The following is a 16,441-nucleotide window of genomic DNA, read 5'->3' on the forward strand; positions in this document are numbered from 1 at the left end:
GTAGGAGGTGTGCAGGAGGCAGCTGATCGATGTTTCTCTCTCATCGATGTTTCTAGCTCTCTATCCCTCTCCCTTCCTCTCTGTAAAAAATCAATAAAATATATTTAAAAAAACTTGTAGAACTGTACATGCAATGGAGTGCCCTTTGCTGTGTGTAAATTATACTGTACCTTCAGAGATGAGAAAAGAAGTGGGAAGGAAGCAAATGCTCAGCGTCTTTAGGGTCAGGAGAAAATGCTTGTGAGGAAATGTTAAGAGGAGAAGCAGGATCCCAAACTGCAGTTACAACATGACCCCAGTTTTGTAAAACACATACACATTGATGACGACGACCACAAAACGTGTGCCCATGGGTATGAATAGAAAAAAAGACAAGAAAAACCAGTCCCCCAGAATGTCAGCAGTGTTACGCGGAAGGCAGCATCGTGGGTGACTTTAAAGTTTTCTGAACACTTCTGCTTAGTTTCTAGACATTCATCTGGATTTCTGTTCCTTTCACAATCGAGGGGCCTGCCTACTTGACTCGGAAGTGGCCAATGAGCCGCACACAGTTTGCTTGCTGTCCTTGTCGCTTTGGTGACCGAATGCCACTGGGCTCGGGGCTTTTTGCCTTCATGCCTCTTGGCTGGGCACTCAGGTTTCTGGGACTGTGGTCGCGGCATCAGCTGCCAAGCTGTATCCTTCGCTCATGGGAGTTTTAGCCCCTTGGCAGCTGGTGTTAGTTATCCTTTGCTCAAAAGGAGTGATGCTGTCTCTGTAGTTCCTGTGTTCATCTCCTTCCGCTCTCCCTTCATTTCCCAGCCCTTTCCACAACGGATGTGAAGAAACTTAAGCCAATATACCATCAATATATGATGGTTTGACTTAAAAATTTTCAACTTTCTGACTTCAAGATGGTGTGAAAGTGATAGGTACTCAGTAGAAACTGGCTGGGCTAAGCTGTAATGTTCAGTAGATTAGGTGTATGAAATGCATTTTCTTTTTTTAACTTCTATGTAACATTTTTCTTTTACATTCCATGTTTTATATTAGGTTCAGGTGTACAGCATAATGGTTAGACAATCATATAATCTATATATATAAAAGCCTAAGTGACTGTCCGACCATTTGACTGTCCCACTGGTAGCTATGATGCGCAATGACCACCAGGGGGCAGACGCTCAATGCAGGAGCTGCTGAGCTGCAGTGACTTGGCAGCTGTGGTTCTCGGGTGACGTACCCGGAACCAGAGAGGAGGGAGCCCGATTCTTGGGTGCATCACCCAAGAACTGCCCTCTCACAATCCGGGACCCCTCAGGGGATGTCGGAGAGCTGGTTTCGGCCTGATCCCTGCAGGCCAGGCCGAGGGACCCCACTGGTGCATGCCTCTAGTTTACAATAAATGCATTTTTGACTTAGGATATTTTCAACTTGCGATGGGTTTATCAGGACGTAACCCCATCATAAGTCAAGGAGCATATGTAATCTGAGTTTCATTGACTGGTCCGAAATTGATTTCTTTTTAGTTTGGGCTGGAGAGACAAGGTTGCTAGTCAGTTGGGGAGACAGACATACCAGCAGCTGCGAGGGGGCAGGGAGAGTGCTGTGATGAGGTGCCCAGAGCACGGAGGAGGGCTCAGGTCAGGCAGCTCCAGTCCTGGTAGGCATCACTTAAAGAGCACCACTGGGGGCAGGCACCTCCTTGTCCTCTGAGGCCTGTGCCCTCATCGTCCAACAGCACAGCCTAGTGGGCAGACCCTGCACTGCACTGCCCGCCTCTGAATCTAGGCCAGCTGTGTGGTAGCTGTCACACCTACACCTTTGGCAAGTTACCTGACCTCTATAGCTCAGCTTCCCTGTCTAAAATATAGGAATAATAGCCCTGACCTGTAGTTCAGTGGTTAGAGCGTCAACCCAAGCACAGAAGGGTCAAGGGTTTGATTCCTGGTCAAGGGAACGTACCTGGGTTGCAGGTTCCATCCTCAGCCCCGATCAGAATGCCTGTGGGAGGCAACCAATTGATGTGTCTCTCACAGTGATGTTTCTCTCTCCCTACCCCCCCCCTCCCCCCTCCCTCCCACTTTCTCCAAAAATTAAATAAATAAATGGGGGGAAAAGTATCCTTGGATGGGGATTAACAACAACAAAAATAGGAATAATAATATTTACCTGGTTCCGTGGTCGGCAAACTGCGGCTCGCGAGCCACACGCGGCTCTTTGGCCCCTTGAGTGTGGCTCTTCCACAAAATACCATGGCCTGGGCGAGTCTATTTTGAAGAAGTGGCGTTAGAAGAAGTTTAAGTTTAAAAAATTCGGCTCTCAAAAGAAATTTCAATCGTTGTACTGTTGATATTTGGCTCTGTTGACTAATGAGTTTGCCGACCACTGGTCTAGTTCATGGGACTGCTGTGAGGATTGAACAAGTTAATAAATGTTAGAGTTTAGAACAGGGCCTGCCACCAAGTGAAATACAAATGCTTACTACTATTATTCCCATTTTATAGATGAGCAAACCAAGGCTTAGAGAAATTAAGCTACTTAAGGTCACACAGCTACTTAAGGTCACACAGTTGGAGCCAAGTTCAAGTGAAGGAAATATGACCTCACAGCCCATGCTCTTAATTATTGACTTCATTTTTATGCCTTTGTAAGACAGCCATTAAGTTTCAGTGAAGAAACAAAATGTTTTGTCAGATTTTGGTGTGGAAAATCCAGCCTTCTTACATACAGTTTCATACATGGCTGCGTCTATGGCTTGGAAGCATTCATGCCCAGTTACTGGTTGGGGAAGAAGTGGCCTCTCCACCTGGGTCTGCACACTTTGGTTATTATCAGCGTGAGTTGGGATGGTGTTAAGGCGACCTTCATAACAAGCACTTTCATACCCTTGACCTCATGTGGTCATGAACAAGGGGAGACAGGAATCATTTTCCAGATGAGGAAACAAGGTCAGGGAGATGAAGGGACTTGCCTGAGTGCAGGCATCTCATCAGTGACACAAGGTGCCCCCCTGATCCTGGTGGGACACCTCTCTGTAGCTGCCACCTAACTCTCCCTGGTCCTCTGAACAAATCAAGGAGCACATAGATTGCTGGCACCTCTGACTTGCTATTTGGATCAGTGGTTCTCCAAGCGTGGTCCTAGGTCAACATCTCCTGGGGACTTGTTAGATTTGCAAACTCTGGGCCCCACTGCAACCTAGTGACTCAGAGACTCTGGGATTCGGCCTAGCAAGCGGGGTTGTAACAGGCCCTCCAGGTGTTTGAGAGCCAGTGGTTTAGACAACAGCACCTGAGGTTCGGAGCTGGGCACCAGAGTTCAAACCCCCACCGCCCGGTCTTGCGGGGAGGCCTGATGCAGGTCACTCAGTCCCTCTGGTTTGTTTCCTGCTAATGCCTGGAGGGCAAGCAAGGGTGGTGTAGACACAGCCATGATCCAGGGGGAGAGGGGCCAGCTTGGCCCAGGCTGTGGCTGTAGGGAGGGAAAGGACTGAGTGGGGAAGAGGACTTGGTGGCCCTGTATGGAGGGTGGCCCAGGGTGCCAGAGTCCTGGCGGGGAAGGGGAGAGTGGGGTGTCACTCACTCACAACCACACTAAGTTACCACCTCCCGAGTTCCTGTGGCCTTTCCTTCCTTACTCTAACCCTCCCATTGGGAAGGCAGGCCCCACTCTTTCCTGGGGAAACTGAGGCCCAGAGGGGGGAGTTCAGGGCCAGGACAGGAGTGGGGAGGTGGGCAGTGAGGGCCCTTCAGAATTCCTTGCACGGGCTCTGGAAATGACAGGAGGCTGAGAAAAGGCCTCGCTGAGCAGAGGTTGTTCCGTCCGACTTTTGAGGGTTCCTCCGCTCGCCCCCTTGCTCTATCAGTCAGTGGGGGGACCCGGGAAGGGCTGCCCTAAAGAATCCTGCAGATGCGGGTTTGAGTTAGTGCCGTCCGGGGACGGTGGGCAATTACTGAGCTCGAGTTCCCGGACCTTGTGTCCCCCCACCTCCCCACAGGCTGGCGTACAGTGCATGAGCTCACCAGGTGTCCTGCACCCTGGGCCCTCCCTGCACCCTGTCCTCCGTCTCTCCGTGGCAGCAGGCAGTTCCAGGGGCTCCCACTCCTCCTCAGAAGTGGAGAGCAGGAGCCCCATCACCCATCAGACCAGGCGGCTAGGTGACAAGATTCACCATGAGCCGGGCACTGACACTGCAGCGGCAGCTGCTACCCACTCCTGGCTCCCCGAGCGCCGGGGGCCCAGGTGGGTGCTTTTCCGGCAGCTTCCCCAGGTCTCCTGATTGTGGCTGCTGCAGCCGTCTCATCTTTCTCATCTCACTCAGGCCTTTCTCCTCCTTCACCCACGTGAGCGTGGAGGGTTCCGAGGGGATGACTCGGGGTACACTCTGCTGGGCCTCCTCAGGTGAGTCTGGCCCTTGGAGCCTGTTCCTTGCTGTGTCAAAGGGAAATGGGGAGACTCACCCGCTCCCAGGTGTTGGGAGACGGGCACGCTCTGAGAGATGGTGTCAGAGCAGACAGGGCCCAGCGTGCGGCAGGTGCTCAGGAAACGGGCCCAGGGAAGCCGCTCCAGGAGCGGACTCCGGTCTGGTCCACACTGGGGAAGCCCAGGCCACGCCGTGGCAGGTTTTAGGGAAAGAGAAACCCCAAGGGGATCGGGCCTCAAATCCCACCGCCTCTGACGTAGCAGGGGCAGTGGGACGGGGACGCGGCCCTTGGGCAGCGGCCTGCGTAGGCTCCCCCCCGGCCCCGAAGCTGTAAGTGCGACAGACACGCGCACGTGCTGCCGTGAGCATGAGGCACACGCACGCACAGAGACCATCACACTCACGAGATCAATGGTTTATTGATTCTTTTCCCTAAAATACTATACATTTAAAGAAACTTCTGAACTGAAAAGACGTGACAATTTTTGGTAATCTGTAGCAAAGGAATGAGGATTTCTGCTGGTAAGTCTTCAAGATAAACACGTACACACATCCACTTCCAAGCAAGACAGTCGCGCTCACTGGAACATGAGTAAATGCATAGCTTATATGGCGGCAGCCATTTCTCCAATGTCTGATACACAAAATAAAAGCTTTCCCCCCCTCCCCACCTGATTACAGTGTAGCGTCTTGCCGCGGCACGTCTGCTCCCTGATGACCGAGGACGCTCCGAAGAGACCCTGGTGCTATGGGTGAGGCCCCGCCTCCGTGGGCTCAGGAGGGACACGGTGACGGGAACCCGCAGCTGCTGCGAGGCCTGGAGCTTACAGTGCTCTGCTCCGGAGGGACGAAGGCGGACCTGCAGCTGGCCTGTGGCACGTACTTCCCTCCGGCAGTGCCCACCTCCAGGGCCCGAGGCCCCTGGCCCACGTCCCAGCCCACCAGCCAGGCCTGGGCCCGAAGGCCACGGTCTTCAGTTTACAAATTAAATCCACTGTCAAGAGCCTTTAAAATCTCATGGAAACAGTAGACAAGCTCTTTAGATTCTCTGACTATCAAATAATATATATAGATACACCAGGACAAGACAGTCCAACATAAAGTGTCTTGATCTACAGGTGCCTGTGCCTGAAAAGCTAGTCTTTTCAGGTTCGCCTTCCACAACACTGACAGAATTATTCATTTGCAAGAGTAAAGTTTTAAGCACGAAGAGAGTGGAAGTAGTTTTTAAATATGGAGACTCGCGGAGTTCTACAGGTTATTCCCGACACCCGTGTTCACAGGAGGAACGTGACCATACGTGCGCCCAGCTCTACTGTGACCTCCTGCCTCACACGCCCCATCTGAACGGGCCAGGCGGCCCCGGGCAGTGGTGGGCAAGGAACAGCACAACACGGTAGCAGAGGACGCACTGCTCATGCCTGGTATACGGCAATCTGTGCCATAACGTAAGCCTAAGGAATGGATGAACAGTACAACAAAGGACAACTGTACACAGCCTTAAATTAGAGGCCTCAGAAAACGGCATCTTGTTCATTTAAGTTGCAAGTGAGAAGCGCATCAGAGAAAGAAGTTGGTGGAACAAGAATCAGGTAACCCACCAGACGCGGAGGAGAGGCGGAAAGACAGGCTGGGAATATTCAGATCCATGATAAGCCACATGCACACTGAGCAGGGAGCGGGTGCGGCAAGGGCGGGGTGTCGTGTACTGCGTCTTCCGGTCTCAGATCCCTCCGTCTGCACTGTGGAAAGGCTGCCAAGTCCCAGGTGAAATGACCGGCTCGTCTGTCTTCAAGAGACACCATGAAGCCAAAGCAATGGAACCATCATCTTCTGCAGGAAAAGGAGTGGACGCCACGGCCGGCTGGAGCTGCCGGAGTGCTGCCCAGGCCGATGGCTAACGGAGTTCCTGGGACCGCACCCCTCCGCCAGCCAGCCCACTGGGCTGTCACTGGATCGCTTCCACATAATTTGCTGGGTACAGGCCAACCTGTCCATTGTCCAAGCGCCCCTTGCACCAGCCCTGCTCATCCTCGTCCTCTATCTTGGTCAGCTCATCCCCTGCAAGACAAAGACGGAGGCGTCTTGGTGAGCAGGCATGTGACACACTGACCACCGGGTCAGTCTCCCTCATACCTTAGCCCCCACTCTGGGCCCAACTCACATGCGGAATCTAATTAACAAAACAAACCAATGAAGGGAGTGGTCCAGAGACACGGGAGCAGGGGACAGCATGCAGAATCTCGGAGGGGAGGTGGGGCGGGGGGGTGTGGGTGGGAGGTAATCAACCAAAGCCCTCGTATGCATATATGCATAACCCATGGACCCAGACAGTGGGGTGGTGAGGGCTTGGGTGGGGGTGGTGGGGCTGGAGGGAGCCGATAAGGGGGGAAAGGGGACATATGTAATACTTTCAACAATAAAGATTTAAAAAAACAATGAAAATGAAAGAGAGAAGAAAAAAGACACAGGCTAGAAAATGCACGCAGGGCCCTGAGGTCAGGATGCAGGCTGTGCCGTAAAACCGAGGTTTCGGCTCCTCGCAACAGAGCTGTGTTGGTGATAAACTGAACACAGCATGGCTACAGGGCGAGTGTGAGAGGTGCCACCCCTAAGGCAAGCCTCTGCTGCCCAGGGCACACCAAATGCCACTCAGGTCCGGGCCAGGCGGCACCACCAGTGGGCCCGTGGAGAAAGGCTTTTCCTCAGGGACCTCCAGGCCGGTGCGCGAGATGTGTGGGGCCGGGTGGTCCTGGCGACCAGCATCTCCTGCTCCGGGGCCCTGTGGTGCTGGGCCTCGCCCAGCGAGAGGCACCATCTTAGGCAAAGGCACAGGCACCTCACTACCTGCTAAGCTCTGGCACTGGGCATCTGCTGCATTTAAAAATATATGTTTTTATTGATTTCAGAGAAAGAAAGGGAGAGGGAGAGAGAGAGAAACATCAGTGATGAGAGAGAACCACTGACCGGCTGCCTCCTGCACGGCCCTACTGGGGATCAAGCCCGCAACCCGAGCACCTGACCAGGAATCAAACTGTGACCTCCTGGGTTCACAGATCAGTGCTCAACCACTGAGCCACACCAGCCGGGCAAGATCTGCTACTCTGGCAACTAGCAGGGGTGTAGCAGCCCTGAAGTAAAACAAGCCTCCCCGGCAGGTTGGCAGCATTCTCCCAGAAGCCCACGGGGAGCCACCTACCAGCCTTGAAGCTCAGCTCGTCATGCTCCTGCCCCTCATAGTCGTAAAGGGCCCGGACCCGCACTTCCGTCCCCGAGGTGGCATCCTCGTCAAATGGATTGGAGTCCCCGTTGGCATCCGTGGAGGAGAACGGGTTGTTAGACTCGTCGTCGGACCAGTCAGTGGGGTAGCTCTGCGTCTTCTCGTAGCTGCTCACGCTGCAAGAAAGGGGGGAGCCGGGGCCCTGAGCATGGGGCTGCCAGAGGCAGGAGGCCCTGGCTGGGCTGGGGACTCCTTCCGCAGGAGCACGGCCCTCAGCTTCATGGCCCCTCAGCATCACAGCGCGGCAGGCTCCCTGCCGGACCCGCACCAGCTCCTGGCAGAGCAGGGCCGGCGGCTCCAGCAGCGCCACCCCGCGGCCTGTCTTCCTGTGCAGAGGCTTTGACTACGGTTAATGGAGGACAGAGGAAAGCAACCACAGGTTGTTAATTGGTGCCCCCCTCCCTGCGAAATTGAAAAGCCAGAGGCTGTCCACAGCGGGCTGCGGGCCGCCGCCTGCGCGCCTCATGCATTGCTTTCAGAGGCAGGGGGCCAGGCCCCGGACAGGGAGGAGGAGGAAGACAGAGCGAGCGAGCGAGGTGAAGACCAGAGGGAGACGTCTGTTCACCAACTTTTTGGCCTTAGTGTCCTCCTTCTCACTGACGGTGCTCCCCGTGTCGTCCTCATCCTCGAAGGGGTTGTAGCTGGACAGGGACTGCGCTGACCGTGTGGGGACGCTCGGGACACTAAGGTCGCTATGGGGAGAGAGAGAGCTTTCAGGGGACCCCAGCTTGGCAGCCCCTGAGGTCCTGGGCGCTCCCAGCTGCAGGGTCACAGGGCCCGGGGCTAAAGGCACACTCAGATGGGAGGAATATGTTGTATGAGCAGAAAGTTGTTTCAGCAAAATACTTGGCAATACTTTGGCTGTAAACACACAACGTGTCTAAGAGGACAGACTTGCATTTCCATCTGTGGATCGGAGCCCTGGGGGAGTCCATGGGGGTTCTGTCCAGTCCGCTCCATCCTGTGCGCTGGCCGGCCAGACAGCCATGGGCTCAGCCTGTGGGGCCCAGAGCCCGCTGAGGAGAGGAGGGAGCTCCCAGAGCTCTTTGGGCCGCACAGCACAGCGCACCCCCCTGGGGCTTCTGAAGGGTCTTCTGGGCCTGGGGCTTCCAAAGGCAGCACGGGAGCCACCCAACAGCCCTGTCTAGGAAGGAAGACCCCTTTTGTGCTGCGAGAGAGAAAGCCCATCGGTACAACTACGTCAACTGCCTACTGTGTGCCCGGCCTGGGAGGACCAGAGAGAAACTAGACCCAAGCCTGGCCTGAGGGCTGACAGCCAGGGCGACGGGGTGCAGGGACTGCAGGTGCTGAGCGCAGGACAGACGGTAGAGAGATAGGCCCCGAGAGCCCGACACCCCATGTAACTCTGCGCTGATGGGCCAGACACCGAGTCCCAGGGCAGGCTCCGGCGGCCAGCACCACCTCTCGCCAAGTCCAGGCTGCGTGGAGCAGACACTCAAAGTTCTGGGTGGACGGCTCAGAGACAGAGAGGGGAGGGAAGAAATGCTTCAAATGCCACCGGCGTGACCCATGACCTCACCGACTTCAGGCCTGGGGAAGAGCACTGGACCCCAGCCTGCCCGCTGCCTACACCTGGGCCACATGTCTGAGACCACCAGGCCCTCCTCCCTCCTCGGCACCTTTTTCTGACTTTCTGAAAGGGGACTGGTCCTGGGCAGCTGAATTTGTACAGCAGCCAAGGCAGTCTTGACCCAGGCACCCCCCGGGGTTATAGCCCATCCTCCCCACCCCACCCCCATCACACAGGTGCTGGCATGATCCTGGGATGGTGCTTACTGCTCTGCTCACTTAACCAAGCCCACCTGCCCAGATGGTGACAGAGCAGCTGAAAGATGACAGGCCATGGCTGCCTGGGGCGGGGGTGGGGGGGGCCCTTCGGACGGGCGCTTCAGTGTCTGGGGCTACAGAAAGGCCCTGGAACTTGTGCTGACCCTTCCTCGGAAGCCACGATCATGTAATGCATCATCACCACGCGACGCATCATCCCTCGGCGTGATGGAGGCCTCAGCCAGCCGGGCACGGCTCCCAGGGAGGGCCGCCTGCAGCCAGCTCTGCAGAGGGACAGTGCTTATCTGATGGGAACTCTGGGTGAGGACAGGTCTTGTCTAGCACGCACTATCCAAGAGGACCTAGTGACCTCAGGGCCACCTCTTCCATCCGAACAACGAGAAATAACCAAGGCTCTCAGCAAAGAGGTGATATCAGAAAGGGGACACCTGACAACGCTCCCCCCGCCCCCGCCCTGTACCCGCATACAGCCTGGGGGAAGTGCAAACCTGGCCAGGGTACCGGAATCAGCCCGAAGGAAACTGACAGTGACCTCCACCTGCCTGTGTGCACCACTGGGGACACATGTGACCAGCACCGGATCAGCTTCTCCCTTCACTTGGGGCCCAAAGCGTGTTGTGGCAAAGGCTCCCTCTCTGGATCTTTCTGCAGCTCCGGCACCGGTGGACAGATGATCCTCCCAGGGATGCCCTGAGGCCCCGCCCACAGAACTCACAGAACTCCGATGCCCATGGGAGCCCCTGTGAGGCCCCCCTGGGGACACGCCCCGGTGTCCAGGCTGCGGGTGGCGTCCCGGCCCATCGCAGAGGGCCCAGGGATGGAGGCTGCCCACACCCACCTGCTGGGCTTGTTCTGCAGAGCCTGGTCGCCCGTCTGGTTGATGCCGGTCAGGGTGACGCCGTCAGCGGGCTTCTTCTTCTCTCTCCGGCTGAGCGTTCGATTCATGTCTGCAGACCACTCCTGGTTCCCAGGCACCGAAGGAGAGAAGTCAGAAGTTCACTTGTGTGAGGCCACATCAGCCTAAAGCCTGGGCAGGGGCTTGGCCCTCAGAGCTGACTGTGCCCTAAACTGGCCCTGAGCAAGTCTGCAATGGGGAAACCAAACCCTGGGTGCAAACAACATCAGGGCTGGGGCCCCGCATCACCAAAGATCAGCTAACTGACCACTCAAGCCTCCGAGGAGTGGCACCCTGCCCTGGAGCGCTGTGCTATTCCCATTCCATGCATCCATCTCCCAAAGGTCCGCTCTTTCCCAGCAAGTGGCCAGTTTTACCAAGTCCCTGGAAAACACCGAGCAGGAGAGGAGGAAGGGGCTGTAGCAGGATTTTCCAGAAACGCACGTGCACATGGCTGATGGGGTTTCCCTCCCTCCCGACAGCGCCCAGCACTTGGTGCCACCGAGTCCCCGCTGTGCTCACGTGTAGTTACAGGATCTTAAGGTTCAATGCCATCTGAGCAATCCCAAGTCTAACAATCGCTCAGAGGAGGAAACCGAGACCCAGAAAGAAAAAGTTACTTCCACAGAGATAGCGGGAGCTCAGGTCAGCCACTTGCCTATTACTTCTCAAGGGAAATGACACGGCTGAGAACTCAGCTGGAACCTGAGTGCCCTCGGTGACCTTTGGAATGTAAACCTGTCCTGCCTGGTGACCTGCGGGCCCATGTGCTCAAGCGCAGCCTGACGGACAGGAAGGGCCAGCACCCGTTTCCAGAACCAGGCTGTGGACCCACCAGACCCAGGGGCTGCACACACTGCAGGAGGTTTGGGATTCAATAAGTTAGCCATAAATAGTAACTTACTTCATCCTTGTGGCATGGAAAACAAAACAAATCATTTCATTAGAGAAAGACAAGCACGATCCGCCCCATGTGGGCGCAGGTCCCGGATCCGCAGAGAGAGGGGCCACCCAGGGGCTCTCACCCAGACACCCACCCCAGGAGACAGCCTGTCAAGTCTTCCTTGCCAGGCCATTCTGCCGTTTGGGTACTGCCGACTGACAGGCCACCCCAAGGAGAGGGGGGAGGGTGTGGTGGGTGCTGTGTGCACAAGACACGTCTTCAACCCGCTTCTTCCCACTGAGTCATCGTGGGGTGGGAGGGAGGCTGGGCGCCTTCTCCAGGTCCACTTCCACTCAGAAGGGCCCCGGGCCTGTTCTGTCCCCGGGCCTGTGGCAGGGGCACAGCCTGCTCTGGGCTTCCTGTTGGGAAATGTCCTAACAATGGTGCGGGCGGGGTGCTCAGCTGCAGCGGCCCACACTGTCATCTGAAGCAGCTTTCTGGAGAAGCTCCAGAGAACACAGGCACACATGTGCGGACTTCGCAACTGCAGGCTAAGATGGGGCCAAGCGGCTTCTGTGTGGTCGGCCCGTGGCCAAAACGCAGGCTGGCCCAGGTCCCTGAACCCGACACCCGAGGAGACAGCTACTGTCCGCACATTTCAGACCTGGGGAAACTGAGTCACCAAGAGGGCAAATGACTTGCTCATCCCCCACAGCTGGTAAGTGGTGAGGCGGGACCTCACCGCGCCTGGGCTCTCGCTGCACTGAATCGGGGGCAGCCACTCGGCCTGAGTCCACGGCAGAGTCGCTTCCAACATCCTCCCGGGAGAGGCCTGCTCCACCGCGAGGAGGGAGAATCCCCGCCCTCGGAGAAAGGGAGCAGGACTGGTGCCCACGGCCTTTCTGCTACCATCCAGGTGGGGCAGGCGGGGCGGGGGCCTGGCGACCCAATCCTAGGGCCGGAAGAGCCGGAGATCCCCAGGCATTTTGCATGTAAAGACATTGGAAGGCTCAGACCCATGAAAATGGGACAAGAGGAGCGTTAACCCTGAACCCGAATTCACTGTCTGAAATACGGACAGTGTGAAGGGGAAGGAGAGCTACACTGAGGCCCGCTCCCCTTCAGGCTGGACCAGAGGCAGCTGGGCTGGTGCCGTGGCCCGCAGGCTGGTGTGCACTCTGGCCGCTCCCTCCCGGACACCCCAGGTGGGGCAGGGAACTGGGGATCGGGGGGCCTGCATGCCCTGCAGCTCCTGGGACTCGCCCTGAGGAAATGCCAATAGTTAACAGGTGACCAAAGTTCTTAACGAGAAAGGACATGATTGCACCCTCCCTAGAGATTCAGGCCCTTCAGTAATGCCGGAAGCCCCACAAAATTAGACATCCGCTTGTCTGCGAGCGTAGCTGGAGGTAACAGCTGCCTCATGAACAGGGCAAAGGCCAACGTGGAGTTGGAACGAGAAAGACAGTGCATGACTCGACCCGTGGGCCCAGCCCTGGCCGGGCCAAGGGGGTCCCGGGTGCAGCCTCCTCCTACCTCAAACTGCGGCCAGTTCATGGACATGCCCGGCCCGTGGTTGGCTCTGAACCACCTCAGGTCCTCCACCGCGTCGGCAGCTTTGAGGCTCTGCTCCAGTTCACGGTAAATGTTTTTGTAGCTAAATCAGAAAGAAGCGTGACGCTTGGAAGGCAGGGACGGCCACACTCACCCCAGCCCGGTGCCTGCACAACGGGCACCGAGGTCTGCAGCCGACCACAGCGGGCTTCACACGGGGACCAGGACTCCCGCCCTGGCTCGGCCGGTGGTCACCTGGCCTCAACGTGCACAGATGACCACCAACAATGGCGTGGAAGCCACAGCTCTGGCTTCTAACAAGCCAGCTTTCAATCACCAGGGGGCACCGTGGCTTTGTTCTGTACCAGGTCATACAGAAACCACCGGCATCCGGGCCACACAGGCCACCAATCCGGGGGGTCCCACTTAACCAGCTCCAGAGCCCAGTGTCGGGAAAGTCCTCCTCATCCCTTCAGCAGTGGGGACGCCTCCTGCTGGACAGCTCGCTTCCCTAAGAGGCTGACCACGTCGAACAGGAGTATGTGTCACTACGGGTCATTGTATTTTTCACTCCAACCTTGATGGCTGGAAGTCATTTACCCTCCCTAGGCCTCAGTCTCCTCCTCCGTGGAGTGGGCACAATACCATCTATTACGGGTTGAATCCAAAAGATGTTGAAGTCCGAACCCCCAGCACCTCAGAGTGTTACCTTCTTTGGACACAGGGTCTTTACAGAGGAAATCAAGTTAAAGTTAGGTCATTAGGGTGGGCCCTAATCTATGGACATCTTTTTATAAAACGGGGGGGATTTGGACATAGGCACGGAGAGAGAAGACGGTGTGAAGCCACCGAGAGAGAAGACGCCATGTGACTGAGGTGATGGTCTATAGCAGGGGTGGGCAAACTTTTTGACTCGAGGGCCACAATGGGTTCTTAAACTGGACCGGAGGGCCGGAACAAAAGCATGGATGGAGTGTTTGTGTGAACTAATATAAATTCAAAGTAAAGGAGCGGAGGGGAGAGCAAGAGAACCGGATAGAACAGCCGGATCCGGCCCGCGGGCCGTAGTTTGCCCAAGGCTGGTCTATAGCCTAGGAAGGCCGAGGGGTGACAGCAGACACCACAAGCTGGAATCGGCAGGAAGACCTCCGCTAGAACGGCTGAGGGAGCATGCCCTGCCGACACCTGGGCTGCAGACTTCAGCTCTGGGAGAGAGATCAGACTTGTGGTGAGGGAAGCACCCAGTTTGTGTATTTGGTTACAGCAGCCCTCAGACACTACTACACCATCTACTGGCCAGAGGGGCTTGGAGGGCTGAGCAAGGCCAGACTGCTGACCGAGGACAAGCACTCACAATGTGGGAGCTATTCCACACAGAGAGGAGCCCAGCCCTGCCCCAGCCAGCTGTGTGGCCTCAGGCAAGTCACCGAGCCTCACCCAGCCTCAGCCGCCTCATCAAAAGACAATGCCACCTACTTTATAGACAGTCATAAAGATGAATTAAATGGTGGCAGGGGAGCTGTGCAGAAATTGTTGCTTTTGTTATTTTCTACAGAAGGAGACATAGGGGATGTATTTCCTGGTACCAAGCCCTGCTCTGTGGATGGCAGAAGTCTATGTCCCGGGTTGCCCAGACCTCTGCCCTGAACAAAGGCATCATGGGACCAGAGACAGAGAAGGGCAGAAAAAGCTTCCCAGTCTCCCAGCACAATTCAGACCTGAGTCTCCGAGGGTCTGTGCTGCCCGGCCTGGGACTACTGAGAAGTCTAGGACCAAGCTGGCAGCCAGCTAGTCTGGACAGAGAGGACTCATAAGGGGCCGAAAGGTCAGACCGTCATGGGGCAGGGCATGCCAGCCCGGAAATGCTGTACTTGCACCGGGATGACTTCAAATCCACCAACTGTAGCCAGTCCGAGCCGCAGCCCTCCCCGTGCGTAGACCCAGTGCTGCACACAGAGCTGGTAGAGCAGGCCCTTAGCGTGCGGAACGGGGCCATGGGCTCAGGCCAGGGACCAGCTGCTGCGAGCAGCGGCGACAGGCTCAGAGAGGGGCTCGCCCTGGGCAGGGGAACTTCACCACCACGAGAAGACCTGACCAACACTGCCACCCCAAATGGAGACCAGTGACTGAGCCTCGCTCAAAAGCAACCTTCCGCTGCCTTCCCTGTGACGTGCTCTGTGGCTAGAAGGACACCTACCTGGACACATTGGACAGGTCTAGGTGCTTCTGAACCTCGAGCAGAACTTCCCGGAAGAAGCGCAGGCGCTTCTCCTCAAACTGCTGGCACTGCTCGAACACCTGCTCCATGTTCTCCATGTACTGGGGGGTGCTCTGGTCCAGCTCCTTCAGGGACTTCTCGTACTTCTCTTTGGTCTACAAGAAACGCAGACACCACAGAGGCAGGGTCACCACCAAGAGTAGGCGAGCCAGGCTCTGTGCCACGCGGGCCCTCATGGCCTGAATCCCTTTCCACCACTTCTGAATTCAGCAGCAGCTGGACTTACTGATCAAGTGGCAATATTACAGCAGCCGCTTTGGGTGACTTTTATAAGGAACTAGAGGCCCGGTGCATGAAATTTGTGCGGGGGTGGGGGGGTCCTCAGCCCAGCCTGCACCCTCTCCAATCTGGGACTCCTCGAGGGATGTCCGACTGCCCATTTAGGCCCAATCCTACCGGGATCTATTTCCTTTGCACCCCTACTGGGATCGGGCCTAAATGGGCTGTCGGACATCCCTCTCACAATCCAGGACTGCTGGCTCCCAACTGCTCGCCTGCCTGCCTTCCTGATTGCCCCTAACCGCTTCTGCCTGCCAGCCTGATCACTCCCTAACCACTCCCCTGCCAGCCTGATTGATGCCTAACTGCTCCCCTGCCAGCCTGTTTTCCCCTAACTGCCCTCCCCTGCAGGCCTGGTCACCCCTAAAAGCCACCCCCTGCAGGCCTGGTCACCCCTAACTGCCCTCCCCTGCAGGCCTGGTACCCCCCAACTGCTCCCCCCTGCAGGCCTGGGTTCCCCCCAACTGTCCTTCCCTGCAGGCCTGGGTTCCCCTCAACTGCCCTTCCCTGCAGGCCCAGTTGCCCCCAACTTCCCTCTCCTGCAGGCCTGGTCACCCCTAACTGCCCTCCCCTGCAGGCCTGGTCACCCCTAACTGCCCTCCCCTGCAGGCCTGGTCCCCCCCCCAACTGCTCTCCCCTGCAGGCCTGGGTCCCCCCAACTGCCCTTCCCTCCTCTGCTGGCCTGGTCACCCCTAACTGCCCTCCCCTGCAGGCTTGATCGCCCCCAACTGCCCTCCCTTGCAGGCCTGGTCCCTCCCAACTGCCCTCCCCTGCTGGCCTGATCGCCCACAACTGCCCTCCCTTGCAGACCTGGTCCTTCCCAACTGCCCTCCCCTGCTGGCCATCTTGTGGCGGCCATCTTGTGTCCACATGGGGTCAGTCATCTTTGACCACATGGGGGCAGCCATCTTGTGTGTGTTGGAGTGACGGTCAATTTGCCTATTATTCTTTTATTAGATAGGAGGATTAGATAGGATAGAGGCCTGGTGCACGGGTGGGGGCCGGCTGGTTTGCCCTGAAGGGTGTCCCGGATCAGGGTGGGGGCTCCCTTGGGGCTTGGG

At 56.8% G+C, this 16,441-nt stretch overlaps 1 protein-coding gene across 6 annotated transcripts in view; it reads right to left on the bottom strand.

Annotated features, from left to right (window-relative positions):
- Positions 1-4,802: 4,802 nt before the first annotated feature.
- PACSIN2 (protein kinase C and casein kinase substrate in neurons 2) overlaps positions 4,803-16,441 on the bottom strand; it is a 116,342-nt gene continuing 104,703 nt past the window's right edge. For 3 of the 6 annotated variants that reach the window (XM_080662033.1, XM_080662035.1, XM_080662034.1), the window contains 6 exons: positions 15,021-15,196; positions 12,806-12,926; positions 10,330-10,451; positions 8,252-8,374; positions 7,602-7,798; positions 4,803-6,463 (listed from right to left, as the gene is read on the bottom strand). In XM_080662033.1, the coding sequence (XP_080518159.1) occupies positions 6,351-6,463; positions 7,602-7,798; positions 8,252-8,374; positions 10,330-10,451; positions 12,806-12,926; positions 15,021-15,196 (852 nt within the window). In that variant the 3' untranslated portion in view covers positions 4,803-6,350. The remainder of the gene's footprint in view (positions 6,464-7,601; positions 7,799-8,251; positions 8,375-10,329; positions 10,452-12,805; positions 12,927-15,020; positions 15,197-16,441) is intronic. The other 3 variants (XM_080662036.1, XM_080662038.1, XM_080662037.1) reach the window with 1 other exon arrangement.

Source organism: Plecotus auritus (genome assembly GCF_963455305.1).
Source record: "Plecotus auritus genome assembly, chromosome: 3".
In the NCBI taxonomy this organism is placed as follows: domain Eukaryota; kingdom Metazoa; phylum Chordata; class Mammalia; order Chiroptera; family Vespertilionidae; genus Plecotus; species Plecotus auritus.